At 34.3% G+C, this 12,342-nt stretch overlaps 1 protein-coding gene across 1 annotated transcript in view; it reads right to left on the bottom strand.

Moving 5' to 3' along the window:
* LOC107597904 (metastasis-associated protein MTA2-like) overlaps positions 1-12,342 on the bottom strand; it is a 34,497-nt gene that overhangs the window by 14,820 nt on the left and 7,335 nt on the right. Inside the window, exons 2-4 of the mRNA XM_016289109.1 lie at positions 2,562-2,634; positions 1,965-2,052; positions 869-962 (exon numbers count right to left, since the gene is read on the bottom strand). Coding sequence (XP_016144595.1) covers positions 869-962; positions 1,965-2,052; positions 2,562-2,634 — 255 coding nt within the window. The remainder of the gene's footprint in view (positions 1-868; positions 963-1,964; positions 2,053-2,561; positions 2,635-12,342) is intronic.

The raw sequence follows: 12,342 nt of genomic DNA, 5'->3' as shown, positions 1-12,342 counted from the left end.
ACTTTTATGTGATGAAAGTCGAGTCGAAGTCGACTAGTCGCTGATGACGTCATTAATGAACAAATAAGTCTGGAGCTGTGACAAACACCTTGTGAACAGCTATGGCATATGACAGCGCTGCCCACACGGCTGTTGCTCCTATAACATCTTTTTTATCAGTTCTTTTGTCTTTGGGTCGTTATATTTCTCACAGATTTCTGCTCGTTCTAAATCAGATACAGATAAAGTAGCACAGTAAAGATTACATTCATATGAATGCATTAGTGAGACAGCGATTGCGTGTGTGAATTAATTCTACCTGGCAGCGTCTCTCTACTAGTAGTGAAGCTGTGGAATTTAGTTATTAAGAAATATATGCTTGAACTTTTCAGTTTCTAAGCTATTTTACTGAGAAATCACAGAACAGTGTTGACAATACATTTCCGCGCTGAATGACTCTGTGCGCGCGATGTGCGCTACTGTCTGTAGCCTGTGTGTGTGTGTGTTACAGTGCAGCAGCGCATTAGATTAGAACGGCGATTAAATTACCTGTACAATAAGCTGTTTAAAATGTGCATTCTCCCGTTCAATTTCAAGCATCCAGTAATATAATCACACATGTCTTGTGGAGCGCTTTCAGAGTATGCATTTATTTGTCATTTGAACTGTTTGTAAACGGAGCGTAAATGTGGAAGTCCTTCAAAGATTTCTAATCCCGTTGCGCCCTCTATAGGACCAGCGACTAGTCGACGTCAAGCTTAAAGCGTCATGGCAGAGCATTGAAGTCAACTAGTCGGTGCAACCCCTACTACATAGTGACACCGTATCTTTATCTTAAATGTGATGAAGAGGCGTGAATTGGAGGAGACTGAAACAGTCAGGTACTCACTTGCATTGCTATCAGCTAGAGTGTTCAGATTGGTGGATATATCTCTCCGCCTGAAGAGACAGACCACCTTGGCTTCTACATTTCCATTGGCAGTCTTGGGGAGACATGCAAAGAGAAACAGTGTTAGAAAGAACATTCACACAGTGTCATTTTCTCTATACAGTGTGTAAAGTAAGTGCTTTAAGTGCTCTTACTGTCTTCATGTCATGTACTTGTAAAAACCCACAATTTAAGTATAACTTGAACTGAATGATACTGCCTATGATTTACATGCAAGTGCACCAATATTTAAGCTGCCAAGTAAAAAGTTGAGCCCTATTAATAACTAAATTTCTACTCATTTTCCAGCATTGAAAATGAACCACTCTATATGGAAATGAAAACCACATCTTCCTCAATGCAACACAGTGTGGTTTAAGAGTTGTGTATATTCAAGACAGCACTGAATTCTGACTAACACGTATACATATTGAACACAGACACCACTTCCACTAGTTTACCCATCCTGCTGAGTTTCATAGCCCTTCAAAATGAGGTTATATAAAGTATTTTAATCCCCGCTCCAGGAAAAATGCCTGTGTCATTCTCAGCATTATGTAAGTCTCTTTCGGCTGGATCTTCATCTCAAACAGCCCAGTGTGAATCAGTAGACAACAGCATGATGGCTGAGCATTAGCAATGCACAACAGAGGGGAGCAGGTGACAGAGACAGTCTGTTACGCTGCCATGAGTGACAATGCATAAGCAGAGAGCTGGCATATGTCAATAATCCATGTTCAGTGTAATGTTCAAATCTCTGCACATGCAATTGATGATGTATGATAAATGATTGGTGGACATCAAAAGCCCCAACCAATCACAGTTAGTCTGACTCTAGGCTGTAAGAACAGTGACTCACCAGATTCATTATGTATGCTGATATATTGGCACTATAATTCATACTGGTCAAAATCAACTCATGGCCAAATAAACAAACAAAACAAACAACAAAAAAAGAAATCTGCTTGCATCAAAAAAAAATTAAAAAAAAGAGAGAAGTACGACATTTTGTATCAACAATTATGACAGAATATAATATAACATGTTCCAACCTCACCTTGTTGAGTTCTTCTATTCGACGAATCAGATACGGGTTACTGGAGGAGTTTTCAAAATACACATAATCTGTAGTAGACAAAAAAAACCTGTAAGTAATTATAATTTATGTGTGCGTGTAAAAATTGTAAATATATGTTCAAATACATGTGTGTGTGTGTGTACACACATATATATATGAACTAGGGATTCACTGAAATGAAAATTCTGGGCCGAAAACCGAAACTGCTTTGTAATGATTATTTATTATTTTATTAAATAATACAAAGTAATTTTGTAAGACATTTTAATTTAACTCATTTTTAATGATAATGAATTAAAAAAACGCAACATACTTTTTTACTGAAAGTAACACTATAAAATTGGACAGAATTTATATTAATATTAGTAACACATTACAATAAGGTTCATTAGTTAACTACTTTAGTTAACATGAACGAATAAGCAATACTTCTTCAGCATTTATTAATCTTAGTTAATGTTAATTTCAACATTTACTAATGCATTATTAAAATCAACAGTTGTGCTTAAAAAAAAGAGAGAAGTACGACATTTTGTATCAACAATTATGACAGAATATAATATAACATGTTCCAACCTCACCTTGTTGAGTTCTTCTATTCGACGAATCAGATACGGGTTACTGGAGGAGTTTTCAAAATACACATAATCTGTAGTAGACAAAAAAAACCTGTAAGTAATTATAATTTATGTGTGCGTGTAAAAATTGTAAATATATGTTCAAATACATGTGTGTGTGTGTGTATATATATATATATATATATATATATATAAAACACGTGTACACACATATATATATGAACTAGGGATTCACTGAAATGAAAATTCTGGGCCGAAAACCAAAACTGCTTTGTAATGATTATTTATTATTTTATTAAATAATACAAAGTAATTTTGTAAGACATTTTAATTTAACTCATTTTTAATGATAATGAATTAAAAAAACGCAACATACTTTTTTACTGAAAGTAACACTATAAAATTGGACAGAATTTATATTAATATTAGTAACACATTACAATAAGGTTCATTAGTTAACTACTTTAGTTAACATGAACGAATAAGCAATACTTCTTCAGCATTTATTAATCTTAGTTAATGTTAATTTCAACATTTACTAATGCATTATTAAAATCAACAGTTGTGCTTGTTAACAGTTAATGCACTCTGAATTAACATGAACTAACCGTGAACAACTGTATTCTCATGAACTAACATTAGGAAAGATTAATAAATACTGTAATAAATGTATCGTTCATGTTAGTTAATAGGTTACATTAACACTAACTAATGGAACCTTATTGTAAAGTGTTACCTTAATATTAAATATCAATATATTATTTTTATTCAGTTCCATGCAAAAGAATCAGATATAACTTTTTTTAAACTAATTAACCAAATAATGTATAATCCTACAAAGCTATTATTATCAGAGCATGTGAGCAGATCAGAGCAGAGCGTCACGAGAGAGTAGCGTCATTTTACCATTGTTGCCATATGTTACAGCACAGTAGCGCTATTGCAGAGAGGAACAAATATACTACAAAGAAATATCCTGTCGGTGTGTTATTTGAGCGGACTTTGCTTTTCCGGTGAGTATGAGCAGTACGTGAGCAGAACACACATTCATAGATCGGAATATTAAGCGGAGCGTTTGAGAGATTGAAACCTGCACGCTGAGGCATGCCAGAGCAGAGCGTCACGAGAGAGTAGCGTCATTTTACCATTGTTGCCATATGTTACAGCACAGTAGCGCTATTGCAGAGAGGAACAAATATACTACAAAGAAATATCCTGTCGGTGTGTTATTTGAACGGACTTTGCTTTTCCGGTGAGTATGAGCAGTACGTGAGCAGAACACACATTCATAGATCGGAATATTAAGCGGAGCGTTTGAGAGATTGAAACCTGCACGCTGAGGCATGCCATATATATATTATATATAGTATTTTTCCGTAGGCCTGGGCGATAAAACGGTATCGATATTTACTGATGGCACACAGTTATCGATAATGATAGAAAAAAAATGTTTGAAATATCGCATGATAGTTTAAAGCTTTTTTCATTAAAAGGCACGTGTTATGAGTGACAAGCAGACAGCCAACAGAACACACAAACACATGCGGAAATGAGTGCCGTGCCTGTCTGCGATGAAGAGACTGTGAATCGAAAACAGGAATATTAGTCGGTTACAAATACAGTTGGTTATGTCTATGAAGGTAAACAACTGGGAAATAAATCGCATGTTTATTTTAGATCTGTGTGGCAGCAGCAATATACATTAAATAAATCAATAAATCCACTGCTCTCTTGTCTTCTGAGAGATGCCATCGCATTACACCGTTGTCGCTTGCGAAATTAAAATGACGGCACCGTGCAGATTAAGGGGCGGTAATATTATAATGAGATCCCTTTGCCACGTCACCAAGGGAGTGAAATCAGACGCGCTCATTTTTTCAGACGCTTGCAGAAAAAGGCTTACCAAAACAAAGTTACTGGGTTAATCTTTTTCACGTTTCCTCTGTTGGTAGATGCACCGGGGACCTGATTATAGCACTTAAAACCTGGAAAAGTCCGATTTTCATGATCTTTAAATAAAAAATTCGCACTCGAATGAAAAGATGGTATATCTGAATTTTTGGTGTGCGTCAGTGAGCCTTATAAGCGGCTCACGAGATGCGGTGAGGATGATGTTGTTGCATTTTAATGTTTTTGTTAGTCTATATCCAGCTGAAACCACAAGATGCGCTGCTGCTGCATTTTCCATTCAAAATATTAGAGAAATATAGAAGCTCAATGCGGAGAATATATTGTTTAGGTTAAAACCGAAACCAAGCCATTCACACAGAACACATATTCGGCACATTCTTGAGACGCACAATTATGAATGTTGCACTCACGTCTCGCACAAGAGTTGAATAGAAAGCCATGTAAAGTTAAAAGAGGTTCAACTTTTAGAAAACATGTCTCATGTGGGTTTATTCCATTCCACTGCGTCTCATATGTTTTTAAATGCAATCGTGTGATCGGCGCTTTGGATATTTGTATTAAGCTGCATAAATACATGATGCTGTTTTGTTCATTATTTGTTTATGCAATTTACAAAATCATATTTGATTTATAAATATTAGTTTAGACATTATGTACTTTTTTATAGACAGCCATTATTTTCATTGCATTGAATAAACTGTTTAATGAGGTGCATTATTTTGCTCATGGCTAAATGTTTCCTTAACACTTATTTAATCTGCATTTAAAATATAAGAAAGGAGATTTTCAATTGTATTTTGTTATTTTGTTTTATTGGTTATTTAGTTTGTTAAGACTAAAATAAGTTGTCTTAATAAATTGGGTAAATTAAAAATACAGTGGTTAAATTTAAACCTTTTTTCTACTGCTCTCAGTTTAAGAAAGGTTCTAAAAATGTTTAAATAATTATAGATTACGAACGATGTAAAATATTATATTGTGATAATTTTTTTTTGTTATATCGCCGAGCATTATTTTTTCAGCTCGTTATTTTGGCCGAAAACCAAAAATACAATTTTCGGTGGCCGAAAAATCAGTGCATCCCTAATATGAAAATATATTTTTACACACACACACACATATATATATATATATAAACAAAAATTGTTCTATATAAAATGTATGTGGTTAAATTTAAACCTTTTTTCTACTGCTCTCAGTTTAAGAAAGGTTCTAAAAATGTTTAAATAATTATAGATTACGAACGATGTAAAATATTATATTGTGATAATTTTTTTTTGTTATATCGCCGAGCATTATTTTTTCAGCTCGTTATTTTGGCCGAAAACCAAAAATACAATTTTCGGTGGCCGAAAAATCAGTGCATCCCTAATATGAAAATATATTTTTACACACACACACACACACATATATATACACATATATATATATAAAAAAACAAAAATTGTTCTATATAAAATGTATACGTAAAATGCCAATCAATGTGTACACAGAACACATCAATTCAGTTATGTAATCACTCTCTCTTCTGGTCTGGGCTGGGCTGGTCAACTCTGGACATTCTGGTAGACGTTGATCTTTGATCGGACTAACGCTTTCTGTTCTCGCCTCTGCTCAGCCATGTTCTTAAGTCGTGCCGCAAGGGATAAATCAAAATGGAGGTCTCTCTCCCAAGTTCATGAGCTTCATCAATCACAGAGACAGTGAAGAGATGCTGGGCCGCATGGATCAATAATATCCCTCAAGGAGATACAGGGTCTAGCCATCTGCTCTTCAAGCAGTGAAGTGCTGTATTGTTAGCTCATGGCATCTGGTGCTCAGAGACACCTGAAATCCACTGAGGCTTCGAGATGCTGACAGGGACAAAAATAGCAGACCAACTAAACTTAGAGGTGAAATGTGTAATTTCTGCATTACTAGCCTCACTAAACACAATGTATGAGAAGTTTCCTGAACAATCCTCTGGATAAACAGAGCCATTCCCATCTCAAACTCACAACATCAATTCAGCTAATAATGCTGTCTTGGGCTGGTCTCGAGATGCTCAAACAAACCAGAAATGTCTATAAGCGTTTATACTATTTGTGGGAAAAATACCTATGGCTTACTTTGTCGTCACTAAGGCTGGGTTTAAAAAGAAAATCATTTTCAGGTTAATCATGATACTCTTTTGAACATTTTAAGATGCTCATTCTGTGAATAGACAGTGCAAATGCTGGTTTCTAAAATATTTCAGTGAATTGTGAGTCCATATTCTATGGATCCCCATACGACATGCAGAGAAAAAAAAGATTGCCTATATATAGGCCACAAATGAACAATTTCCTAATTTTATTCATTTGTTCCCTTGTTTCAGTTAAATTGTGCCAGATTTTTTTATAGGTTTAAAGGGGGGCGCGACCAAATAAGTTTGAGAACCACTGGTCTAAAGTTAACAGACAGTGTTTAAAAAGTGCAGTCCACATGTTTATACATGTTTATTACAGTGACTTTGAATGACCTAAAGTAGTGTGGTAAAGCAATAGATTTTTATATATATGTTTTTATATTTCTGCAATCTACTTTAGTTTGTGTGATTTGTTACTGACCTTCATATTAATGTTTAAACCAGGCTTATTTGTCAGTGCTTTATGTTGTCATAATTATTACATGCTTACAAGTTTGGAAGTTCAACAAATCAGTCAATATACTGTGATTGTAGTTGTTAAATAAAAATGTCATTCATATCAATTCATGCATCACCTAATTTCATCGTAACATACAGGCCTGGGCTACAGAAAAGAACATTTATGTTTAATCTATCTAATATTGTGTTGGTCATACTATACAATGATTTATAGCTCATAAAGAACATAAAGAGCTTTAAAAAATAATTGCATATTAAATTAAATCGCAAAATTGGTAAAAAAAAAACAATAATAATAATTCACAATTAGATTATTTTCCACAATTGTTCAGCCCTACTGCATATCATGTTTGTGGCTCCATAATATTGCAAGACAAATGAAAGTGCAAAATGAGTGGTATTTTAAATCAGCACTTTTGTATATCTCATTTGTTATCATTAATAACATGCATTACATTTATTGCCATTACATTCCAGTAGCTCAAACGGAGCATGGCCAGCAATCCCAAGGGCTTGTGTTTGATGGGAGCACATGATGCATGAACTGATAAAAGGTACAACTTGTCTTGAACTATCTGCTAGGGCTGAAACGATTAGTCGACATTATCGACAACATTGACAATAAAAAAATGTCGACAAATATTTTTGTTGTCGAGTAGTCATTTGATCTCATATGACCTAATGTAAGAGCCTGCAATAACGCGGTTTGACCAGTGTGGCACTGTAGCGCAAGACTGTAATTCAGCTCTCCTGATGAAATTCAAGAGAAGACACAGCACTTCAAATGCAGCCGAACCCGAGGCTGCTGAGTGGCTTTTGGATGAATATGTAAATATATACTGCGCGCTTTCCTCTCAATAACAAAATAAACACATCAAAAACTGACAGCGGTGAGAAAGCAGCAGTTTAAAACACATCTGATTACAGCGATGTGGATGCTGCACAAGCTCTGCTGTTCGGTACTCTAGTAAAGTCCAGTCACCCCCACCCCCCTTGAAGATCAAGTTCATTTTATTTACTTTTATTTTCTCTATAGCGCCAGATCACAACAGAAGTCACTTAAAGTTACCTTTTCTATAGAACAGGTCTATACCTTGTTCTTTTATTAAACAAACTAAATAGCCTTATGTTATTTATCTTATTTGGCATGTCATTTCTGTCTCTACGTTACGTAGTCGCGCTCTCTGCATCGCTCACAGCGGAGTTCCGCCCCGATGCATGCACAATTAAGCCGCAAAACGACTATTTAAATATGAATTCTGTGTGTTAATGAATGGCGCAGACGCGCGGTTTTGTTCACTACTCATACTGAAGCGCACGTGACACTTGCGGTGATATTAACGTCTGCTGTCTCACTAATGAGGACATAAATACACAAACATTTCCAGAACTGCTCTGAGAGTCACTTCATGAGCATTTGACCATTTCATTTAAGTAAAACGATCCTCATATCACATACACACAGAAATGTAAAGGTATTCAAGGCAACCCACCAAAATAAAAGTTCGGTTTAACTTGAAGACATTGCAGCAGAAATATATTACTGTTGTTCAGTAGAATGTACGTAATAGGCTACTACTACTACTAAAATTATTAAAACCTTATTTGTAAGGAATAATCATACAATATATCTATATTAATTCTTCAATGTTTTAATTGTAATATTAAATCCCCTTTATTTTCCAAAAAAATAAAATGTTTAATTTTCATTATTTAAAAGATAAATTAAATACACTTAAATACAAAAGCCTTACGATTTTCCCCCCTCAGAAATTCTGTTGTGTATTTAAATTTTTTAAGGCATAAAACAGTTTTAACAGGGGAAAAAAATCATAAGGCTATTGTAAAAATAAATGAATCTTGTTTTTATGCTTTCAAATAATTAGACATGCTAAAACATAGAATTTGGTAACAATACAACAAGGTTGGAAAAAATTAAACATTTCATAGGACCCTAAACATGTAATTTGTGTTAAACTTTTAATAAATTGATGTTAAATTAAGTTTAATGATAATTAATTGATTAGATTATAATTAATTAGACATGCTTTTAGATTAATAAAATGTCATTTAACCATTAAAAATGATTCCAGAAAAATTAAAACGGAAAAAAATGGAATAACCCTAGCTCAGGACTGTTTTGATTATCATAACCCTAAGGTATTTTAAGAGAGATTATGTTGTGAATAAAATAGTTTATCCAAAAATAAAACGTCTTACCACTTAACCTTTATTTTGTTTCTTAACCATATGACTTACGAAGAGAGATTTTAGGCAGAATGATGTGTCATTCAGCTACTTTTTAATATAGCTAATTAAATGGTGAATAAGAGAGTTTACTCTCCCATCTCATTTTGTATGCCAAATATATTTATTTGCATAAATTAATTGTATAACTGTAATTACATAATGACTTTCAAAAGTTGAAGTGATGACCTTAATTTATTTGTTAGAATATGTATAACTCAATATTTTAACTAATTGCAAAAGCTGAATCATCAATAAATGTCTACTGATTAACCAACGGAATAACCGATGATTAGTCGATTAATCGTTCTAATAATCGTTAGATTAATCGATTACCAAAATAATCGTTTGCTGCAGTCCTTCTATCTGCTCTGTTCTAGATACCTGTACAGGAACTGGGCTGGCCATTAAAAAGCCCCATAATGCTTGACAACTATTAGTGTAAAGCAGCGCTCGCAAAATTTCAGAATCCCTGGTAGCCCTTTGGGCAGGTACTCTTCAGATTTTGGTAGCCCGAAAATAAATTTTTCTAGCCCAAATAAAAAAAAAAAACTTTTTTTTAAAATATAGAAAATTTGATAGGAATTTAAATGTCAATCAAAAATATTTTCAATACACAAATATCAACAAATATGAAGGAAGGAATTTTATTTAACTATTTACAGGGTATGTGCAGAATTAAAAATAAATAAATTTAAGGCAACTTATGACCCATTTTAAGAGCTGCACAAGTAAAATGAACAGTATGAGTGGGGTTGGACAATGTCTATGGTATAATACAGTATTGAGCCATAAAATTACATGATTTACAGTTCAGATACAGCTTTTCACAAAAACAAAAATCTTATACAACAGCATTTAGACCATTTTTAAGAAAAGTGATAAATCAAGCATATAAATTGTCAATTTAAAACGTATAAATATTACGGTCTTAATTGTTTCGATTTTTAGAAGGCACATTAACTTCGTTCTCATTTACAACTCTATGTGTTTGCTGCGTAAAAACACGAGTTCATATATGCATTGATCTGGCCATAAACAGCAAGTAAGGCTGATTGGAAATGCAAATTCATTCTCTGCCACGAGGTTAAGTCGTGCCGCAAGGGATAAATCAAAATGGAGGTCTCTCTCCCAAGTTCATGAGCTTCATCAATCACAGAGACAGTGAAGAGATGCTGGGCCGCATGGATCAATAATATCCCTCAAGGAGATACAGGGTCTAGCCATCTGCTCTTCAAGCAGTGAAGTGCTGTATTGTTAGCTCATGGCATCTGGTGCTCAGAGACACCTGAAATCCACTGAGGCTTCGAGATGCTGACAGGGACAAAAATAGCAGACCAACTAAACTTAGAGGTGAAATGTGTAATTTCTGCATTACTAGCCTCACTAAACACAATGTATGAGAAGTTTCCTGAACAATCCTCTGGATAAACAGAGCCATTCCCATCTCAAACTCACAACATCAATTCAGCTAATAATGCTGTCTTGGGCTGGTCTCGAGATGCTCAAACAAACCAGAAATGTCTATAAGCGTTTATACTATTTGTGGGAAAAATACCTATGGCTTACTTTGTCGTCACTAAGGCTGGGTTTAAAAAGAAAATCATTTTCAGGTTAATCATGATACTCTTTTGAACATTTTAAGATGCTCATTCTGTGAATAAACAGTGCAAATGCTGGTTTCTAAAATATTTCAGTGAATTGTGAGTCCATATTCTATGGATCCCCATACGACATGCAGGGAAAAAAAAGATTGCCTATATATAGGCCACAAATGAACAATTTCCTAATTTTATTCATTTGTTCCCTTGTTTCAGTTAAATTGTGCCAGATTTGTTTATAGGTTTAAAGGGGGGCGCGACCAAATAAGTTTGAGAACCACTGGTCTAAAGTTAACAGACAGTGTTTAAAAAGTGCAGTCCACATGTTTATTACAGTGACTTTGAATGACCTAAAGTAGTGTGGTAAAGCAATAGATTTTTATATATATGTTTTTATATTTCTGCAATCTACTTTAGTTTGTGTGATTTGTTACTGACCTTCATATTAATGTTTAAACCAGGCTTATTTGTCAGTGCTTTATGTTGTCATAATTATTACATGCTTACAAGTTTGGAAGTTCAACAAATCAGTCAATATACTGTGATTGTAGTTGTTAAATAAAAATGTCATTCATATCAATTCATGCATCACCTAATTTCATCGTAACATACAGGCCTGGGCTACAGAAAAGAACATTTATGTTTAATCTATCTAATATTGTGTTGGTCATACTATACAATGATTTATAGCTCATAAAGAACATAAAGAGCTTTAAAAAATAATTGCATATTAAATTAAATCGCAAAATTGGTAAAAAAAAAACAATAATAATAATTCACAATTAGATTATTTTCCACAATTGTTCAGCCCTACTGCATATCATGTTTGTGGCTCCATAATATTGCAAGACAAATGAAAGTGCAAAATGAGTGGTATTTTAAATCAGCACTTTTGTATATCTCATTTGTTATCATTAATAACATGCATTACATTTATTGCCATTACATTCCAGTAGCTCAAACGGAGCATGGCCAGCAATCCCAAGGGCTTGTGTTTGATGGGAGCACATGATGCATGAACTGATAAAAGGTACAACTTGTCTTGAACTATCTGCTAGGGCTGAAACGATTAGTCGACATTATCGACAACATTGACAATAAAAAAATGTCGACAAATTGTCGAGTTGTCGAGTAGTCATTTGATCTCATATGACCTAATGTAAGAGCCTGCAATAACGCGGTTTGACCAGTGTGGCGCAAGACTGCAAGACTGTAATTCAGCTCTCCTGATGAAATTCAAGAGAAGACACAGCACTTCAAATGCAGCCGAACCCGAGGCTGCTGAGTGGCTTTTGGATGAATATGTAAATATATACTGCGCGCTTTCCTCTCAATAACAAAATAAACACATCAAAAACTGACAGCGGTGAGAAAGCAGCAGTTTAAAACACATC

The sequence above is a fragment of the Sinocyclocheilus grahami genome, unplaced genomic scaffold (genome assembly GCF_001515645.1).
Source record: "Sinocyclocheilus grahami isolate Dianchi unplaced genomic scaffold, SAMN03320097.WGS_v1.1 scaffold240.1, whole genome shotgun sequence".
Classification (NCBI taxonomy): domain Eukaryota; kingdom Metazoa; phylum Chordata; class Actinopteri; order Cypriniformes; family Cyprinidae; genus Sinocyclocheilus; species Sinocyclocheilus grahami.
Note: the sequence above shows the minus strand (reverse complement) of the source record. Positions and strands in the feature narration are given on the sequence as shown.